Here is a 19,889-nt window from a genome sequence, read left to right as displayed (position 1 = left end):
TTTTTCACTTTTCTCAGGGACTCATCTACGTTCCTCATTGTACAACTGTTTCCACTCTGTGTCCCTGCTGTGCTTTGATTTATTTTATCCAGAAAACATCTGAGAACAATTAAGGCTCCGCGAATATGTTAATTTGTTTTTGTTTGACTGTATTTAGGTGTCATGAGGGAGGGTTCTATGGGGGAAGAGGGAGTTATTATGAAATGGCAGTGATGGAATTAAAGAGAGGAGCATCCATGAAAGAAAAGGGGAAAAGAAGGAAAAGAGGAGAGACAGAGAGGGGGGAAGTGAGAGGCAGAGAGAGGAGGAAACTAAGGAGGGAAGGAAGAAAAGAGGGAGGGAAGAAAGAGAAGTGGATTCAAAGTGGATTTAGAGTGAACAAACTTCTATTCAAGGCCCAACAATGTTATTTTCTAGAATAACATTAATGCTTTAAGCAAAGCATTAACCTTTTCAGATTTCAGTTGCCTCTTCTATAAAATAGTGATAATATATGACCTTCCTACATGACAAAGTTGTTGTGAAAAAACTACTTTGTAAACTAGAAACCATAATATAAATGTGAATTACTATTGTTTTGCCATTTCTAATGTTATGGGTATAGGGGAAGAGGGGCAAAAGAAGTTAGTTATGTTAGGGAGATGCTTATCAATTTCTCATCAATTGAGTCCATAGGAAGGATTCATCTATGTGCCAAAACATAAACCTTTAATATAGGTACCTGGATTCACATGACTCAGATATTTTAAGAGCTCTAGTCAGTGCTCATAGCCGGGCCTTGCTAAAATACCAAAAATGATAATCCTGTGTAAATTAAGTTATAGATGGAATGCCATACCAGTCAAACTACCAAGGGGATATTTTATATTTTAGCATATAGTACAGTTCTTGGCATACAGTAAGTAAGTTCAATAAATATTTGTTGATCTGTTAAGCTTATAGAGCCACACACTCCCCAAAATACTATTTGGAATAAAAAATAAATGGTCCTTGGAGCATAGATTGTAGGCTAGAAGCTGAGCTCACTGAACTAATCTCTACAGTTTTATAAATTAATCTGAGGTTTAGAAGTTAGACAATTTCACAGGATTAGATAACTAATAAATACCTGAAATAAAATTTGAAATAAAGTTTTCCTGACTCCAAGTACATAATCTCACTGTACCACCTAACTCCTTTAAGGTTTCAGTGGAAATAATGAAAATAAGTGGTGACAAAACTCAAATAGCAGTGATTCTAGATCTCTGCCCATATTACAAAACAATGCTCACCAACACCATTTGGAACATGCTAAATATTTGTAGAGTAAATCATTGGAAAAATATAAAGAACCCCCCAAAACTAAAAGGTCTGGGATGTCCTGATTGGTGGGTTTAAAACCCATTCTCTGTCCAGGCAGGCTCCATTCATTCTCTATTTAACTCCTGGCCATTTATCTCCTCAGGAATCCCTCTAATACGTCCTACACATCCCTGGAACCTTAAATCGGCACTAGAAAAAGTGTGTTGGTGTGTCAAATTGTTCCCCATGGCCTTACTCACCCTCTTTGTTTTTGTATCCATGTCCCCATATTAGCCCAGTGGTTGGCACGTAAGAAACATTTAATGAATATTTTTCATGCATCCATCCATTCATCCATCCACCCAGTCAGTCAGGTGAGTAGCTCCTCCAATGGATAAAGTCAAAAGCCTCTCCATGCCTTCTCACTATGCATAGGTCCTATCCATTACTTCCTATAAATCATCCATAGATTGTCACTTGGAGACTTTCCTCTAGTGCAGAAGGTCTTAACTTGAGGTTACCTCTTTATTTTGCACTAACCCCTATCTGAAATTTAGCATCTCTTGTAGTCTTTTAAAAATAGTATTCAAACAAGGGATCCATAGGCTACATCAAACTGCCCAAGCAGTCTATGAAACAGACAAAAAAAGGTTAAGAAGTCCCTCCCTCAAGGTTTGTACACTCCTGCTCTATTAACATCCCATGTCGTAAAATCAGCCGCTCAAAGCAAAATGGCCAGGAATTAGAACAAATCACATCTCAATATTACAGAAGATAAAATGGGGCTATATCCTAGACAGGGCTTCTTTTCAGCTAACACTTAAGCAAACTGAGATGGATCTTGAAAGAGCTAAAATTCATGTCTTCCTGAAAAATGAGGCAAAAAGAAAAGTCCTCTTCTTTCTGCAGATTACCCATCTTCGTGATCTCCAGCACACGTAGGCAACAGCTGAACCTGTGTTGAGTTATTGACAGAAAGAGTCACTATAGTCAAGCCCAAGGCTGTTTAGGGGGAGACACCCTCCAACATTTCAGTGGGTAATAGTAAATTAGCCTTATGTAGCTAGTAAATTCACCTACCCATGCAGGGCTGTATTTTGCCTGCTTTTCGCCCTAGAAACACATCAGAATGCATTTCATCTTACACAATCACAGCATCTCAGAGATGGAAGGGACCCCAGATGCTTCTAATACTACTCATATACAATCACTATTCCTCCCATTTACAACCACCTCAAGCAGTTGTCTAGTCTTTGTTTGAGGACCTCCACTGATAGGTATTTCACTAATGCCTAAGAAAACCCAAAATATTTTTGAACAGCTCTAATTATTGAGATCTTCCTTAAAACAAACCTAAATTTGCCTCAGAAATAATCATTCCACTAAAGGCCATGTAGAAACACTATGCAGGGCCATAGTGCCATTTTTTTTTTTTTTTTTTTTGCATTGTCAATGTTGTCTTTATTAAAGGTTTTTTTTTTTTTTTTATTTACCCTTTTATTTTTTCCTTTATTGTATTTGCTAATATATCCCTGCCCTGATTTGGCCCATCCCTTGTAACAAAGAGGAAGAAAAAAAAAAAAAAACTCATCACCTGCCTTTGGCAGTATGTACATAGACCTCGTTATTTATTATCAACTCGAGCCACTTTCTTTGGCTGTCCTGGAAAGTTCTCCCTCCTCAAATCTGATTACTGATTTCCTTGCTTCCTATAAGTCCCAACAAAAATCCTGCCTTTTACAAGAAGCCTTCCCCAGCCCCTCTTAATTCTACTGCCTACGCAAATTTTTTCTATATTTCCTGCCTATCACTTGCTTTGTATATGTATGTTTGCATGTTGTTTCCCCCATTGTATTGTAAACATCTTGTAGGCAGGGGCTGGCTTTTGCCATTGTGCCACTGTAGCACAAGGATTAGATACAGTAGGGGTTTGATAAATGTTTGTTGACTGATTGATTTTGTTATATGGAAATAAACTTATTGTCTCAATCCAGTAGGTATCCACGTGTTTTGACCCAATGAAATTATTAGATTCCTTTTGTTTTTGTTTTGTTTTGTTTTGTTTTCTCATGTGTCTTTCCAGGAGTTTTATTTTAATCTATCTGCTTGTCATTTCTTGTAGCATAATAGTATTCTATTACATTCATATCCTGCAATTTGTTCAGCCATTCCCCAATTGACAGTTACCCCGCTCGATTTCCAATTTTTTGCCATTTTGTTTTGTTTTGTTTTTAAGAAAAATATCGTTCCTACCTACAAGTATCCTTGTGTTTCATGTCCAAATGAGCCTTTGTCTGGGCCAGAGACTCTTGGACACTCATAACAGAATAAATGTTATCCCTGCTATCTAATGCACAGAGAGCTCTGCCTTTAACTAACATCATGGGTCCATGTCCAACAATTCACACAAAAATTAATAACATTCTAGCTATTTCTGCATAAGCTGCTATTTTAGATCCTCGGTCATGTGGACATGTTAACTGGCCCACTCTTTTAGCTTCTCCAGGTCCCACTTCTGTATTAAATTAGACCATCTAAAGGCAATGTACCTGGAGATTATTAGCACAGTCTTCAAACAGAAATGTTTTTACTGAGTTGCAGTTTGACATTATTCCCACAATATATTTGATAATAGTTCTATTGTTTGCAGAACTACAACTTAAGATTTTATCCCTTTTTTCCTCCTTCCTTCTTGCAAAAAAAAGCTTTCTATTTCTTCATTTAGTATATGCTTACATATATATATGTATATATATACACACACACATATATGTTGTCTTTCTTGATATAATATATACTTATTGAGGACAGGGATTGTTTTATTGTTGACTATGTGTCATTGATTTTTGGCACACTGCCTGGCACAGAAGCCCTTGATAAATGATTATGGATTGACTGATTGATTGAGGTCACCTCATTTTTTTAGATAATTACTCCTATGATTAACTCCTCCTTGGTTGCATTTCCTGGAAAAAGTTTTTGTCTTGGTAAATTTAATTCAGTTCAATTCAACGAGCATTTTTTCTATGCCGGGTACAATGCTTTCTATTTTCTAGAAATAGAAAGAATATTTCAAAATAGTCCCTGCATTCAGTGAGCTTACATTCCACACAGGAAATTTCATTTTTATTGTTGTTTTAGTTTGGGGGGGGGTTTTCTATAATCACCCTAAGAAATATGAAAAAAGACGTTTTTCTATTCACATTAACCTTTAAGAAACTCAACCAAATTGATTATCTAGATATAATAACAATCTCATCTTATGTACCTCTTTTTTGGGAGAGTAGAGCAATGGTTTACTTTTTTCTTAAGACATAACAAAACTTAAAAACATACATAATAAAAATAAGCAAAACAAAGCCATACAATCTTCTGATAGTGTAAAGGTATGCATTGAATTATCTGAAAAGTGGACATTTTGTGTAGCTACTTTTGCAGCACTAGCATTTGACATTTTTGGTACAAAATGTGCTATTGAGCTTTTAAAAAATATATAATAAAATTTTAAGCCTTCTAATTCTTGTGCCTCTTAATGTTTATTTTAATATTTATTTCTCTCCTGTTAAATGATTTTACTTTGATTTTTTTTTAAATTGTCTTTATTTATTGTGAGAAATTGTTACATTTTTGAAGCTGCTTTATGTCCATTTTGGAAATCAGAATGTTATTGTGAGAAAGAGAGAGACAGAGACAGAGAGAGAAACGGGGAGAGAGAGAGACAGAGAGGTAGGGAGAGGGGAGTAATTTGATTCTCATCAGAAGTTGCTTAGTATATTGAATAAATTAATGAAAATTAAATTCAGCAAACAGTTATCAGTCATTTACCATATGTAATGGTTAAAAACTCTGACCCCTTATCATTCTTTTGAGAAACTCCTGAAGGAAATTTTAACTACTAGTATCTGCGGTCCTTTCCACAGCTGACCCCATTTTTACTTTCTGGTAAAACTAGCAGCTCAGACACCAAGCAGGCACTGTCTTACTTCTGAAGACTTATAGCTATATGTTTCTAAATGATATTGAGGTTATAAATATGACAGTAAAATTTGTTGGGGGGGCAGGGAAAAGAGGGGTGCAGCTGGTAAGTGTTTAATAATGGACTTTACACAAACAAAAAAATCTAAGCATGAAACATTTCTAAATTTAGTCGTCTTCATTAATATTTTCTCCATCATTTCCCTTGAGCCTGGAAAATTAACAAAACAATAAACAAAGCCCTGATTTGCAGCATTTGCTGATTTCCAAGATTTAAATTCTCTCACTAAACTTACCAATAAACTTTCCAAAGCTGATTTCAGCTAGCTCTGACACATCTCTGTAAGTCCTGGACTTGGAATCAAACGGTCTTAGGTCCTTTATTATTCAGTCCCTTATTAACTGTGTGTGCCCTTATACTTAAATGAGTCAGTCATTAGGCAGCATTTATTAAGCACTTTCTGGGTACCAGGTACTATGCAAAGTGCAAATGAGGTGGGGGGAAGTCTCTATTCTCTGGGTTTAAACTTCACTTCAGAGGCAGGAAGGTCCAGTAATCTCTCTGTGCCTCAGTTCTTCATCTACAAGTGGAGGAGGCTGAATTCCATCTAACTTTGAATCTATGAACTTATTAATGTCTCTGATTCCATTTTCCTCATCCATAAAAAATGGAGGAGAGATAAAATGTCTTCTGCCTGTAAAACCCTATAATCCCAAATTTCAGAAATAGATCAGAATAAATAAATAGTTTTTTACCTTTTTAAAAAAAAAATTATCAAGAATAGCATCTTGGGAGAATTCTGGGAAGATGGTGAAGTAGGTTGGTAAATTTCAAGTTCTCCTGGTTTCCTCCAAAAATAGAACAAATTTGCTCCTCAGGGTGACCATAGACTGCTGAAAAACCAAGAAGGCTTGGGGCAGAACTGGGGTTCTTCAGGTATAACCTGAGAAGACCTGAAAAAAGATCAGAGAAGATCTGAAGAAATACCAGCCCAAGATTAACTTGTTTGAAGAGCAGACCCACCTCCAGATTAGATCCGCAGAAGCAGCAAATGGGGGGGGGGGGGTTGCTCTGGGGTGAGCTCGGTGTGGCTGGAGCCTCAGCAGGAACCACAGAGACTTTCACCTCCACAGCTGTTTGTCAAGTCAGGGTCTGAGTCTGGAAAGACTGATTGGGAACACCAGGCCCAGCTGTACTGCTGAGACATGGCCCTGGGCAAGAAAGAACCAGCACTGATGAGTGCAGAAGCAGCAGGGCAAAATGCTGCTGGCTGTGCACACTTGCAGGAGGGTGGGGCTCTGAATTTGGGGTTCCTGGTCAGAAAGGAGAGCTGAGGTGAAGCCAGAGGTACCATCCCTCCACCCCAAGATTAGAAATGCTTACATTAACATCTCTTATTTAAAAAAAAAATGAGCTGGCAAAGAAAACAGAAACCCACCATAGAAACATGCTATGGAAACAAGGAAGACTGGGGTTCATTATCAATCTTTAGTAAAAAAAAAAAAAAAAATTAAAGCTTTTACCTCAAAGAGTAATGTGAAATGGCTCCCCATTCAGAGAGAATTTATCAAAGAATTTAAAAAAAAAAGAATTTAGAAGTCAAATGAGAGACATTGAGAAACATAACTAAAAATAAAAACCATACAAGAAAAACAAGATTATGAAAAAAATTTACCAACTAGGAAAAAAAAAAAGATACAGAGCCTCAAAGATGAAAATAACTCTTTGAAAATTAGAATTGGGCAAGGGGAAGCCACTAAAGATGTGAGAGATCCAGAAATAACAAAACAGATTATAAAGAATGAGAAAATAAAACAGAATATGAAATATCTTATAAGACAAATGACAGATCTGGTAAACAGATCAAGAAGAGAAAACATAAGAAAAATTGAACTTCCAGAAAGTTGTGACCAAAAAGAAAATCTTGACACAATAATGCAAGAAGTAATCCTAGAAAATTGTCCTGGAATGATAGAACATGATAGGAAAATAGAAATAGAAAAAATCTACCGATCACCACCTTGATGAAATCCTTTGTGGAAAACATATAGGAATATTATTGCCAGATTTCAAAAACCCCAGATCAAAGAGAATATTCTTCAAGAAATAAGAAAAAATAATTCAAATACTCTGGAGCAACAATCAGAATTGTACAGGACTTAACAGGCACAATAAAAGACCACAGATCCTGGAATCATATCTACTGATAATCAAAAGAACCAGAACTAGCCAAAAATATCATAGCCAACAAAATTATCTATAATATTGAATGAGAAAAAATGGACATTCAATGAACATGATTTCCAGGACTTTCTATCAACCAAACCCAAACTTAACAAAAAAAAAAATTAATATATGAGAGCCAATATCAAAGGGCAATTTCAAGGAATTGAGCATGGATAAATTGTTTATGTTTTTTTTACATAGCATATGTTTAAAATTGGCATCAACAATGCAACAGCTCAAAAGAAAGATTGGGGCAGAATAAAGGTAAAAATAGTAATTATGTCATACAAATGAAGTGCGGAGGAAGAATAGACACAGAGACATTAGAGTGAGGAAGAGAGCTCTCAGTTCTGGGTTAAATAGAGTTAAACAGGTATAGCACACTCCAAAATCTATAAAGAAATAAAGGGGGAGGGATGGATGGATGGAGAAGCAAAGGGTGAGGGAAGAAGGAGGGATCCATGGGTGGGGGAAGGTAGAGTACTACCAAGGCAAATTAGGAGCAGAATTAAAGGGTTAGAGGAATAGGAAAGATATGTATGTATGTATGTATATGTAGGGATATGTGTGTATGTATGTGTGTGTATATATCTGCATATGTATATATAAATATATCCTTTTTTCAGTATAGCTTGCTTAGAGAAAATTAAAGGGAGGGAAAATAATAAAGTAAAAAAGAGGCACAGCAGAGAACAAAAGAAAAATTTACAAGGAAGTAAAGAAAAAATGGATAATCAAGAGTATAATTTCTTCTGATATATATATGCATACATATATATGTATGTATATATATATATATATACTTTCTTGAACTGGTATTTGTTGTTATATATTTTGAATCCTCCTTGATGCTCTGCTGGGCACATGACAGTGTTCTCTTTTTGTTATGTTACAATTTGTTTTGTATTCCTTTTCTGTTTTTTTGTCTTATTCTGTTCCTTTAAATAAAGTAAATTTGGACATTCAAAAAAAAAAGAATAGCAACTTGACTAGAAGGCCAAAACATTCTTGAGAATTAATAAATGGAAGTACCAGAAGTGTCCAGCACATATGGTGTGTAAGAAGGATTTGAAATGAAGCTTTCTTTTGTGAATTTGGTAGTACAGACTGTGCTTCCAGCTTGAATTCAAATAAATTCACCTGGAAGATGTATGAATTTTGATGAGTTTTAATGGCTTGTGATAGGCAGAAAGAACCTAATGTGATAGACAGGAATTAAAGAGTTACAGGAGGAAAAACTGGAATTCTTGTTCCCTGATCTTCCTGACTTTCAGAAAATTACCTGTGAAAGAGGAGGTGAGGTCCATCTTTGGTAGAGCCTCTTTAACCTTCCCGTGTTTGTTCATTGAGAAGAATCAGCTTTTAGACATCAGATTTTTCCCAGAAGGTGGAATCACCTCATTGCTCTTAAATGTACATATCCTATTCAGCAACCACTGGACTTCCTGGAATTTTTATTAATGATTCCAGATATCCCAGCAATAATTTTCTGACATCACAGCCTCTGCTCACTGATTTTAATAAGGTTTCACCTTTTTTTTTCTTCTGCCAATGTCTTCCTCATGAATATGATTCAGGCTGAAATTAATCACTGATCATGTTAATGGTTCCTATGAGTTTACTTCCAATACCCCTTCTTGTATTAAATCAAACTTGATAGCATGTTAGATCATTGCACATCTAAGTTTCCATAAAAGTGCTAGCCTTTAAAAATGATTTATTCCCATTTTTCTGATAAGATCCTTACTTATTGTGTGTTTCTTTAAAAAAAAACTGGCATTTTTAGTAAATGGTGATGCTTTTAAATCTATAAGACACTTAAAAATGTGTTGTACAGGAAACATTTGACAATAAGGAGCATCGTGTACTATATATTATGATCATATAAGTGAATGTGAATATTTTTATTCAATTTTTACTCAGACAAAATATTAGGATTTTACTCATCCTGTTCAGAGGGAATAGACATATTTTTGCCTATTTTCAAAATATAAATTTTTAAAGATATGATGATAGAAAATTAAAGGGTTCTTTGATTTTTTTTTTTTTAGCTTTGCAGTAAAGGAGCAGCTCTGGGAAAACCTTTTGAAGCATCTGCTGAAGATATTTCAAGTGTTGCTAGTTTTATTGAGACAAAGCTTGTCACCTGTTATCTACGGATGAGGAAACCCGACCTTGCTTTGAATCATGCTCACAGGTAAGAAAGAACATGGATCTAAAAGTCATTACTGCAAAGATGAGAGATAGATAAATGCACCAGGGAGGTTGTGAGGCTGTCCTCTAGAAAAAGATGGAAGGCAGTCAAAATTATCTCCATTTTCCCTCCATTCTTTCTTTGGACAACCTCTGTTACCACTCTGTGTCCTGATTGTCAACTTGGTCCCCATCAGACTACCTCCAAGACATTGTCTATTCCCTCCACTAAACACAGTTTCCCATTCCCTCCAAGCATTGCTCTCAGCATTAATGCTCTCATTGATGAACTAGAATGGGTGTTAGCTGAATTCCTCATATATCTGAGTTAGATAATCTACATATTATCCCTTCCAGATAACCTATCTGAACCCAATTACAAAGCATATGAATTGCAGACTTCCTTTGGGAAAAAAAAGTAGGGACTTCCTAGAAGTAAGAAATTGATACTGTGATGAGGAAGAAATTTTTAGAAAGAAAAATCTTTTAAAAGCCCTCAAATTTCTATCTACTTTTCCTGTGACTAGGTCTACAAAAATTTTTTATCAACCTGATTATTTATATTTTTTTGCCAAAAAATTCTCTCTCCCTCCCCCAAAGAATTTTTTTTTTTTTTTTTTTTTACTTTTTACTCATTCCCCAATAGGCTTTTTCTCACCAAGATATTTTCCTCAAGTAGAAGATCCTTTTTGTGGTTCTTTTATAGTCAGTCAGTCAAGAAATATTCATTAAGGCCTTACTTTGTGCCCTACACTGTATTAAGTACATACAAAGAGGGGCAGAACTCATCCCCTGATCTCAATGGGCTCTCAGTTTAATGGGAGAGACAACATGCAAACTCACATTGACACACACACAAGCTATAATATCAATAATCACCAAAAGGAGAACAGTTGGCTCAAGAAGAATTAGGAAAGGCTTCTTGTAGAGTGAGATTTTAGCTGGGACTTGAAGGAAGTCAGGGAATGTAGGAACTAGAGATGGGGAGGGCATGGGAGAGAACCAGAGAAAAAAGCCCAGTTGTTTCAGATCACAAATATATTATTTACCAAACTATGAACCATTAAACTTGAAAAACTGACTGAATTCAACTTCAGTCAGGCAACTGTTATTTGGATCTGTGTTTGGTTCTTAGTGTATATTTATATTCATAGTTCAGTCAGTTTGTACTAAATTGTCTAGTCTCTAAGTTTCATTTTGGTGTTCTAGAACCAACTCCGCTCCTGGGAAGACCCCTCTTTGTCTGGTTCACTCCTTTCTTAGGTTATGAGTGTCTCCTAGCTCCATCAGAGGTCAACAAATTCACCTTTTCTTCAAATAGTCTTTACCTGAACATAGGCAAAGTACACAGGACTGACTACTCTTCTTCTCAAAATCACAATTTAATCTCAATCTCTCTCTCTCTCTCTCTCTCTCTCTCTCTCTCTCTCTCTCTCACTCTGTCACTCTCTCTTTCTCTGCTTCCCTCCCACTCTCTCTCTCCTTTCCCTACTCTTCCTTCCTTTACAAAGCAATGATAACTCCAATAAAAAGACCCATTCATGAAATATATTTTACCATCCCTTAGTCCCCCTTTAAGGGAAGAACCTACATTAATTAATTGCTTCCCAAACTTCCATCCTTGGATAAGTTTCCTCCTTGAGTCAGATTCTCCCCTGGAACATCACCTCCATGGCAACTGAAATCCTGTGGTGACTTACTCCATTGAAACACACCAAAACTTAAAAAATCACTCCGCAAATATTTATTAAGCTTCTATGGTGTGCCAGACAGTGGGGACACAAAGACAAGAAGCAAATAAACTCAGGAAGCTTGCATTATATCCACAAAAACGACATATTACATATATATGTGATATATATTTATATATAATGTGTGTATAATACATAAATACATTTCATATGTTTCACTGTGATCATATGTTTATACATGTGTAATATAAGCATATTTTATTGTATATTACATATAAATATATAACATAAATCTATATTTTTATTGTATGATATATTGTTTATATTACATAATATATAAATATGTAATATTTTATATATGTTTATGATTTGGCTATAGAAATATATTTACATATTTTAAATATATGACCATGTATGTTTATGCATTTTAAATATGTTTGCAAAGATGTTTTGTGTTTGAAATGTGTTAATATATATTGCATTTATGTGATTACATAGAGATAATTTATAAGGAATATATGTAAATATTCTATATAGTTATATAAATGTATGTCTTGTATTAAGTGTGAGGGAGTGCAGGAGAAAAGTAGCAGTTGTAGAGGGCAAGGGAAGAGAGACATAAAAATAATTATGTATCATTTGAGCTGAGAAGCCTTGAAGATACATAGTGCATTGAAGAACCTGAGGTGAAGAGGAATACATCTCAAGATGGAAAACTAATCTGTGTAAAGGTCCAGAGAAGGAGTGCTTTGATTGAAAAATATCAAGATGACCAGTGTAGTTAGTTTCCATGAAGGGAAATAACTTATAATAAGGATAAAAAGGTAAGCTGGAGCCAAGTTTAAAGGATTTAATTGCCAAACAAATATGGCAGACCCTTTCCCTCAGAGACAAACATACCTCTAGAGACAGATTTCTGTCTCATGATACCTTTTTTATCTATGAACTACTTAACAGATAAAGAAGAAAATCGTTAATTGACTTATTATACATCAGGTAGCATGCAGCACCTTTTATAACATCATCCTTTTTGGCTAAGACTTCACCTTACCTGGAATTTTGGCTCCTGTTTGCCCTGACCGTTTTGTCTCAAGAATATATCCTCCCTCGAAATACAAGAATATATTCTTGAAACACTGCCTGATGAGCTATTCCCTGGTTCATTGTCCCGCCTCTCTTCTTAGTTCTTTGTTGAATAACAATCACCTCCAAGTTATATCAATATGAAAACCTAACACCTGCTTTGCTAATAGCCTCAGGGAAACAATTATCTGCCACATTAAGGTCCATTATGTAAGTGGGCTCTTTGCCAACCACCATAAGTAGTTTACAACCCTACAGCCACCTCGTTGGTCCAGCAAGCTGGCTAGGGAAAACTCAAGCTAGGTGCCTTCACTGCCATAAAGAAATCTTGAAGTAACTTTTAACTTGGTGCCATTGGATCCAGGCTGCAAAGTTAGCATGACATCAGTTGTATTACTTGTCCAAAAAATAGATGCAAGATATCTTGCTCTGATGGAATTTCTTCTCGGAAGTAAGGCCCAGATCTTTTAAGGAATATCTCAAATGATATGATTTGTTCTTCCTGGAGACAGTCATGAGTTCAAATAAGTTTGGCTGCAGGCTTCCTCCTCAGTTTTAAAAAAACTGTTAAAAAAAAAAAAAAAAAAAAAGGTTCTTTGCTCATAGGATACACAAAATTATCTTCCCCATCTGTTAGAAGTTATTTAGATGGAATATGGTCCAAGCTGGTAGCTAAGTGGCAAAGTAGATAAAGTGTGGGACCTAGGGTCAAATCCTGCCTCAGGCATTAAATAGATGTATACCCTTAGCAAGCCATTCAACCTCTCTCTCTCTGTCTGGTTTCCTCATCTGTAAACTGAGAGTGTTGGACTCAAAGATCTCTAAGGTTCCTTCCAGCTTTTACTCTATAAGGTCCTCCAGGTCTCCCTCACCATGTAGACACTCCATCAATGTGTTCTGTTTTATGATCAGCAGTACAGAGGGACGTTGTTATAATATAAATAATATTTCATACTATAAATAGTATATAATATAAATAGTTCAGTGAATCCACAATCTCACTGACAAGACATCTTCCCTGTATTTGTGGCTGCTCAACTCATACCTTGAGATTCTTGTCTATTTCTTTCCATAAATTCTTCATGAATGACCCCACCTATTCACCCCCCAAATTTGGAGTTCTTCTTGTGGTTTTGGAGTACTCTTAGAGAACTTGTGCAGGTTTTGGACTGTCTTGCTCTCGCTCCATGACCATTTTTCCCCAGTCATATATCTTGATCATTAACATTATCATGAACAAGTTGTTATTATTCATTGGATGGATGCTAACACACATTGTCTTTTGGGTCAGACACAATTTTGACTTTTCTGAGATCATAAACCTCCATGACTGAAAGGTCCATAGAAGCCCAGGGAGGATATTTGAGTTTAAAAGAAGTTTTTGCAACAGTAACTGGCTCATTAATCATTTATTATACATATCCTACCTATTCACAATGAAGAAGATCCCACCTTCCCCATCACTATCAATACTAGCCAATGACTAACCTCATCTGATTGTGTTGGAACAAGTTTGTGAGACAGCTAGAGAATTCAAGATGAGTTCCTTGCATATCATACTTGGAATTGTAAAAGGATTATTTAAATCCTAAATGCCTTTGTGATCCCTCCTTCTAGACCTTAAGAAAATTACTGAGTAAAATGGTATACCCTTTGGATATCAAACCTGATCTCCCACATTATTTATTAGGTTCTTAGATTCCTTTTCCCTGCTACTCAGAATTCATTTTGGCCTTTCTGTTTTTAATTGAATTGCCTATCCACCAAGGTCAACCATTGGATTCCTGTTATTATTAATGCACAAGGTAAAAATCTGGCTTGTCCTGTTATATACCAGGGGAGGAGTCTATATCATCAAATATTTTGCATTATATATAATATATTCTAATACTAAAATATTTTGAGGGGCAGCCACTGGAACAATAGAATCTGAAGCCTAATCAATAACTATTTCTCCAAAGAGAAAAATAAATTATTCAGGGCACTCAGTCTATAAATAACTTAAAACCATTAGTTACCTGATGCATGCAGAATTTTATTTCCTATTGAGCTTTTGTATTATTACCATATTGTGATGGTTGATACTAATCACAGATCAAAATTAAAATATTCCCTTTCTGCATTTATTTGCATTTGCTGTAGCATTCTTTATTTAATTTTATGCAAATATTGGCTCTCCTGTATCTCTTTAGCAGTCTTATTACCCCCAAAATCAGCTTAAAAATCATCATGTATCCTAGTGTCAGATATAGTTTGAACTACATAGATATACATATATCTACATATACATATACACATATGTATATTGTTTTGACTCAGAAGACTTCCATCACATATAGAAAAAGAAAATTTTCGCATTTATGGTTTCTATATTTATGAAATCACACTTTTTGGAAAGAAATCAGATTAGCTTTTTCACTCTTCAGCATAGTAGCAGAAAGTTACCAAAAAAGTCTACTTTGAAATGATCATTTCTGTGATTTAAATAATAAATAATTTTGTGAGCATCCTTTATATTATGTTATAAACCAGTATGGCGGCCATGCGAATAGAAAGAAGTAACAAACATGAGAGACATTGTGAAGGTAAAACTACCAAGACTTGGCCCCTGATTGGCTATGAGAATTGGCAGGAAGAATGATGAAATAGCAATGGACTCCCAGATTTATAATCTTGATGACCTGGAAGATGGTCTGTGTGAAGGAAGTATGAAGGAAAAGCACCATTTGGGGAAAGAGATGGCAGAGAGGGAGAGGTAAAAGCCATTGTGGACAGACTGAGTTTGATTTTCCTAGAAAACGTCCAGAAGAAGATACATTCAGTAGACAGTTGATACTGCATGATTTAGAAGATATTATGGGGGGTTGTGGGGAGGGGGGAGAGAGAGACAGAGTCATGCACAAGGGCAGAGGGGAGTGACAGAGACACAGAAAGATGAGAGAACCACTTTTTTTAAAATCCCTTTTAGACTCATCATAGAAAATTCTCTCCACATCCAGAGAAATTTGAGGTCTGCATGCAGATTGAAGCATACTATTTTCACTTTTTTGGTATTTTTTTTCCATTTTACTCTGTTTCTTCTTTCACAACTTAGATAATATGGAAACTTGTCACTATTTTTGCATAATGTAAGCTCTTCAAGGGCTGGGTTTGTCCCAGTCACATCCTAACACAGTGCCTAGTATGCGGTAAGTGCTTACCCTGTGTTTATTCATTGGCTGATATTATAGATGGGTTTTTGGTGCAAATATCAGTTGGACAAAGTGACCTCTCCACCACTAGTCTCTTCTACATTTTTATATTCTGTGTCCAAGGTGATTCTGAGGAGCAGAAAGGAGGAGACAGAGAGGGACAGAAAGAGAGATTTGTGTGCATCTGTCTTTAGATTTATCAGGATGTTATATGGATGACGGTAAATGAAAATGATAAATATTTAACTTTTCCATTGCACTTCTATTAAAACCATAATAGTTGTGTCTTTGAATGTGTCCCTGTGTGGAGTATCTGTGTTGTTGTATATTTTAGACTTCTAAAGGTCCCACTTAAGATCCCTTCTAACAGAGTCTCTCTGAGTCTCATGGCAAATACACACACACACACACACACAACACACACACACACACACACGTGTGTGTGTTGTGTGTGTGTGTGTAATCTCAAGGGGGGGCAATAAGTGGTGGGGAGAAGAATGAAAGAGAAGAAATTATGGATGGCTTGAATTTACTTGAAAGAGCTCCAAATTCATGTTTGGAGTGTTAGGTAAGAAGCTGTCAATTACTAGCCAAGTCTACAAAAAAATGGAAAAATTGTGCCTATTTAATGAATTGGGTAAATCCAAAGCCTGTGTGAAATATTCATAATGTCAATTTCCTGTCTCCTGCTGACTCACCCTAGGTAAAGAAAGTCTATAAAAGGATACATCTGTGGAAAGTGGCATTAAACACCAAGTATTTGTTTATAGGTGTGTGAGGCTTAATGCGCAGTTGGAAAATAGAAAGGGTCACATTTAAATGGTTTGGGCATAAGAAAAAGGAACAGAAACAAGGGGCTGAGAAGTATGAGAAGGCATTGAGGAAGCAGAAGCAGCAAATAAAAAAAAAAAAACTCACAACTAACATTGAAATAGGGCTTTTAGGTTTACAAAGTGCTTTCCAGAAGTAATGCCATTTGAGCCTCACAACAACTCTGTGAGCTGTACTACAGGTATGGTTATTGTCATTTTAGAGATGAGGACACTGAGGCACAGAAAGGTAAACTTTCCAGTAGTCACTTGGCTAGTAAGGGTCAGGTGTGGGGCTTAAGTTCAGGTCTTTAACTCTCTGGATAGATATAATTCCGCCAGAGATGCAAACCAAGTAATGATGGGAAACTCTCAAGAATTAAATTCCATAGACACAAAGAGAAACATCTCTGATGAGAAAGAAGATAGAGAAATTATCTAGAAAGACTAAGGTAGATATAAGAGAACTCATTAATCAATTTAGATTTTTTTTAAAAGAACAAATACAGAAGATAGGAACAAGGGCAGATAACAGAGGATAAATATGAATGCCTGACACAGTCCTGTGTGCATAGAATCAGGTTGGCTAAAACTCAGAATGAGCTCCCACTCAACCTGCTTTTATCTCAAAGCCAGAGCACTGTCATCTTTTTAACTGAAAACTTCAATGAGAACATGGGCTGATGAGAAAAGAGGAGAGCCACCCCAAACAGTCAATAGCCATGTGGGGGCAAAGTTGAAGATTCAAGAAATGGCAGGATTTCTCCTTTGGATGGATGGAAAAAAGACAGCCACCACAATAGAGGCTTCTCATTCTTATTTTCTGTGCCACAGAGAATGGTATGTAGGCTAGAAAGGACAAAAATGGTGAAGAGGGAGTTGATATTTGGTACAATAAGGAGCTAGTAAGATAGGCCTTTTTTTTTATTTTTGTAGCACAAATTACATCTGTGGGATACTGAAAGACCTCACAGATGTGATTGCTGAGTCCACAGTCAATTAGAGGAAAGACAGATGAGTGGATGTATAGATAAATAGATAGATGATGGATGGATGGATGGATGGATTGACAGATGAGCAGGCAGGTGGATGGAGGGAGATGAAAGATACATGATAGATGGATAGATATAGGATAAACATAAAAAGATAGATGGTAGGATAGATAGAATAGACAGAGAGATAGTATATGGATGATAGATGATAGGATAGATATGGATAATAAGATAGACAGATAGATAGATAGCTGACAGAAAGTTCAGGAATCTAGATTGCTACCAAGTCAGTAAATTGTCAGGACTCTTTTCCCTCCCTCTTTGACGGACTTTGAATTCTTCCAAGAAAGGAAGGAAGGGGAAGGGAAGGGAAGAAAGGAAAGGAAGGGAGGGAAGGAAAGAAACGGAAGGAAGGGAAGGAAGGAAGGGAAGGGAGGAAGGGGAGGAAGGGAGGGAAGGAAGGAAGGAAGGAAGGAAGGAAGGAAGGAAGGAAGGAAGGAAGGAAGGAAGGAAGGAAGGAAGGAATGATAAGGGAAAAGTAGGGAAGGGAAGGGAGAAGGGAAGGAAGGGAAGGAAGGGAAGGGGAAAGAAAGAAAGAAGGAGAAAGAGATAAGAAAGGGAAAAAAGGAATAAGAAAGAAAAAACATATACAGTCAGGTCCCAATTAATGAAAATAATGAATACTAAAGTTGTTGCATGTATTCATATTCACACTATTTAAATTGGAATTGTGTGAAATATAGAAATTCATTCCAACCCAATAGAAATATGCAGTGCAAATTCATATAATTTGACTACTTGAGAGGATTCCTTATTCACATTAATCAGAATCTGATCAAGTAATTTTGGCTTTTTAATAGTATTTTATTTTTCCAATGCATATAAAGATAGTTTTAAACATTCATTCTTGTTAGACTTTGTATTATAAATTTTTCTTCCTCCTTGCCTTACCTCCCCCTTCCTCAAGACAAGCAAGCAATCTGATATAGGTGAAATATGTGCAGTCCTTTTAAACATATTTCCATATTTGTCATGTTGTACAAGAAAAATCAAAAGAAGGGGAAAACAAAAGAAAGGAAAAAAAGATAAAAATATTATGCTTCAATCCACATTCAGTCTCCATGATTCTCTCTCTGGAGACTCTGATGAAGTAATTTTGGCAGAAGAGAATGTTATGAACCACAGAAATGGAAAAAGTCCTCATATATAGGAGAAGGCATTGAAATTAGCCTTGAAGGAAGCTAAGGGTTCTAGGAAGTGAAAGGAGAGGCAGAGAGTGCATTTTAAGTATGGGAGACACAGAAGCAAATGATGGGATGCTCTGTACAAAAGATAGCAGATAGGTATGGGTAATAAGGAACTGGGCCTTAATTTCAAATGTCAAGCTCTCTCCACTCCATTCCCCGAGTTTCTTGCTCCATGGTGGTAGTGGGTTAAGAGAAAGCGAAATTATAGCCAGAAAAACTGGACTAGGAGGGCAAGAGGTGGAGGAGGACATGACAAGGTAACAACTTGAGCACAGGACAATGAGAAGAGGGAAACAGCTGTGGGATAGTTGTAGGTTGCTGGAACAGAAGGGAGCCCACACCCTAGAGAGGACCAGCAGGTAGGTAGGTACATGCTGAGAATCCTGCCTAACATTTAGACAGCCTCCCTCATCCCCATCCTGTGGGGATAAGTGCCTTCAGCTGTGAGGACTGAGAAGTCTCAAGGGCAAGGAGTCAGGCTGGCAATTGAGGTCTATTTACAGTGGGTTCCATTTGCCAGAATCACTTGGAGAATTGGCAACCTGATTGTACTCCCTAGCTGTGTCTGCTAATAGAAGAACTGCAGAAAACAGCTAGGTCTAATAGGCTTCTTCCACATCCAATTCAAATTCTGACTTTGAACTTCAGAGCTACAGCCACAACTTTAAATATAACAGGAATTCTTAACCCAGAAGCTGGAAACTTGAGGATTTTTAAAAATATATTTTAATAATTATATTTCAATATAAGTGGTTTTCTTTATAATCCTATGTTTCATGTTTTTTGAATTTCAAAAACATGATTCTGAGAAAGACTTTTATAGACTGCCAGAGGAGGACTATGACCTAGAAAGGGTTAAGAATCCCTGATTTAAAAGGAGAGATATAGAATATAGAGAGACAACTAACAACTTTCCATATGGATCTTATTTTGAATCAGAAGTGCTGTCCCCCAAAGGAGAGACAGTGATCTATAAGGGTAGGGAGGAGTTCATGTAGACACAAGAAATGGATTGAAATCTAGGCTCTGTTATATAACTTATTTAAGTGAGTTGGGGTAAAACAATTCCTGAGTTTCTATTCTTTTATCTACAAAATGAGAAGAAAGCTGCCTTTTTCCAGCTTGATCCTAGGAACTCCTCCCTAATCAGCCTCTTGGACCATGTCTCTCAGGGGGAAGTGAGAAGGGTCCCCTTGGTAT

At 36.3% G+C, this 19,889-nt stretch overlaps 1 protein-coding gene across 5 annotated transcripts in view; it reads left to right on the top strand.

The window, feature by feature from the left end:
- SPATA16 (spermatogenesis associated 16) overlaps window positions 1-19,889 on the top strand; it is a 261,200-nt gene that overhangs the window by 87,775 nt on the left and 153,536 nt on the right. For all 5 annotated transcript variants that reach the window (XR_004232757.1, XM_031957676.1, XM_031957674.1 and 2 more), the window contains one exon: window positions 9,535-9,680. Coding sequence is in view for 4 of the 5 variants with exons in the window: in XM_031957676.1 (XP_031813536.1) it covers window positions 9,535-9,680 (146 nt within the window). In the remaining variant the exon portion in view is untranslated. The remainder of the gene's footprint in view (window positions 1-9,534; window positions 9,681-19,889) is intronic.

The sequence above is a fragment of the Sarcophilus harrisii genome, chromosome 3, assembly GCF_902635505.1.
Source record: "Sarcophilus harrisii chromosome 3, mSarHar1.11, whole genome shotgun sequence".
Taxonomy (NCBI): Eukaryota; Metazoa; Chordata; class Mammalia; order Dasyuromorphia; family Dasyuridae; genus Sarcophilus; species Sarcophilus harrisii.
Note: the sequence above shows the minus strand (reverse complement) of the source record. Positions and strands in the feature narration are given on the sequence as shown.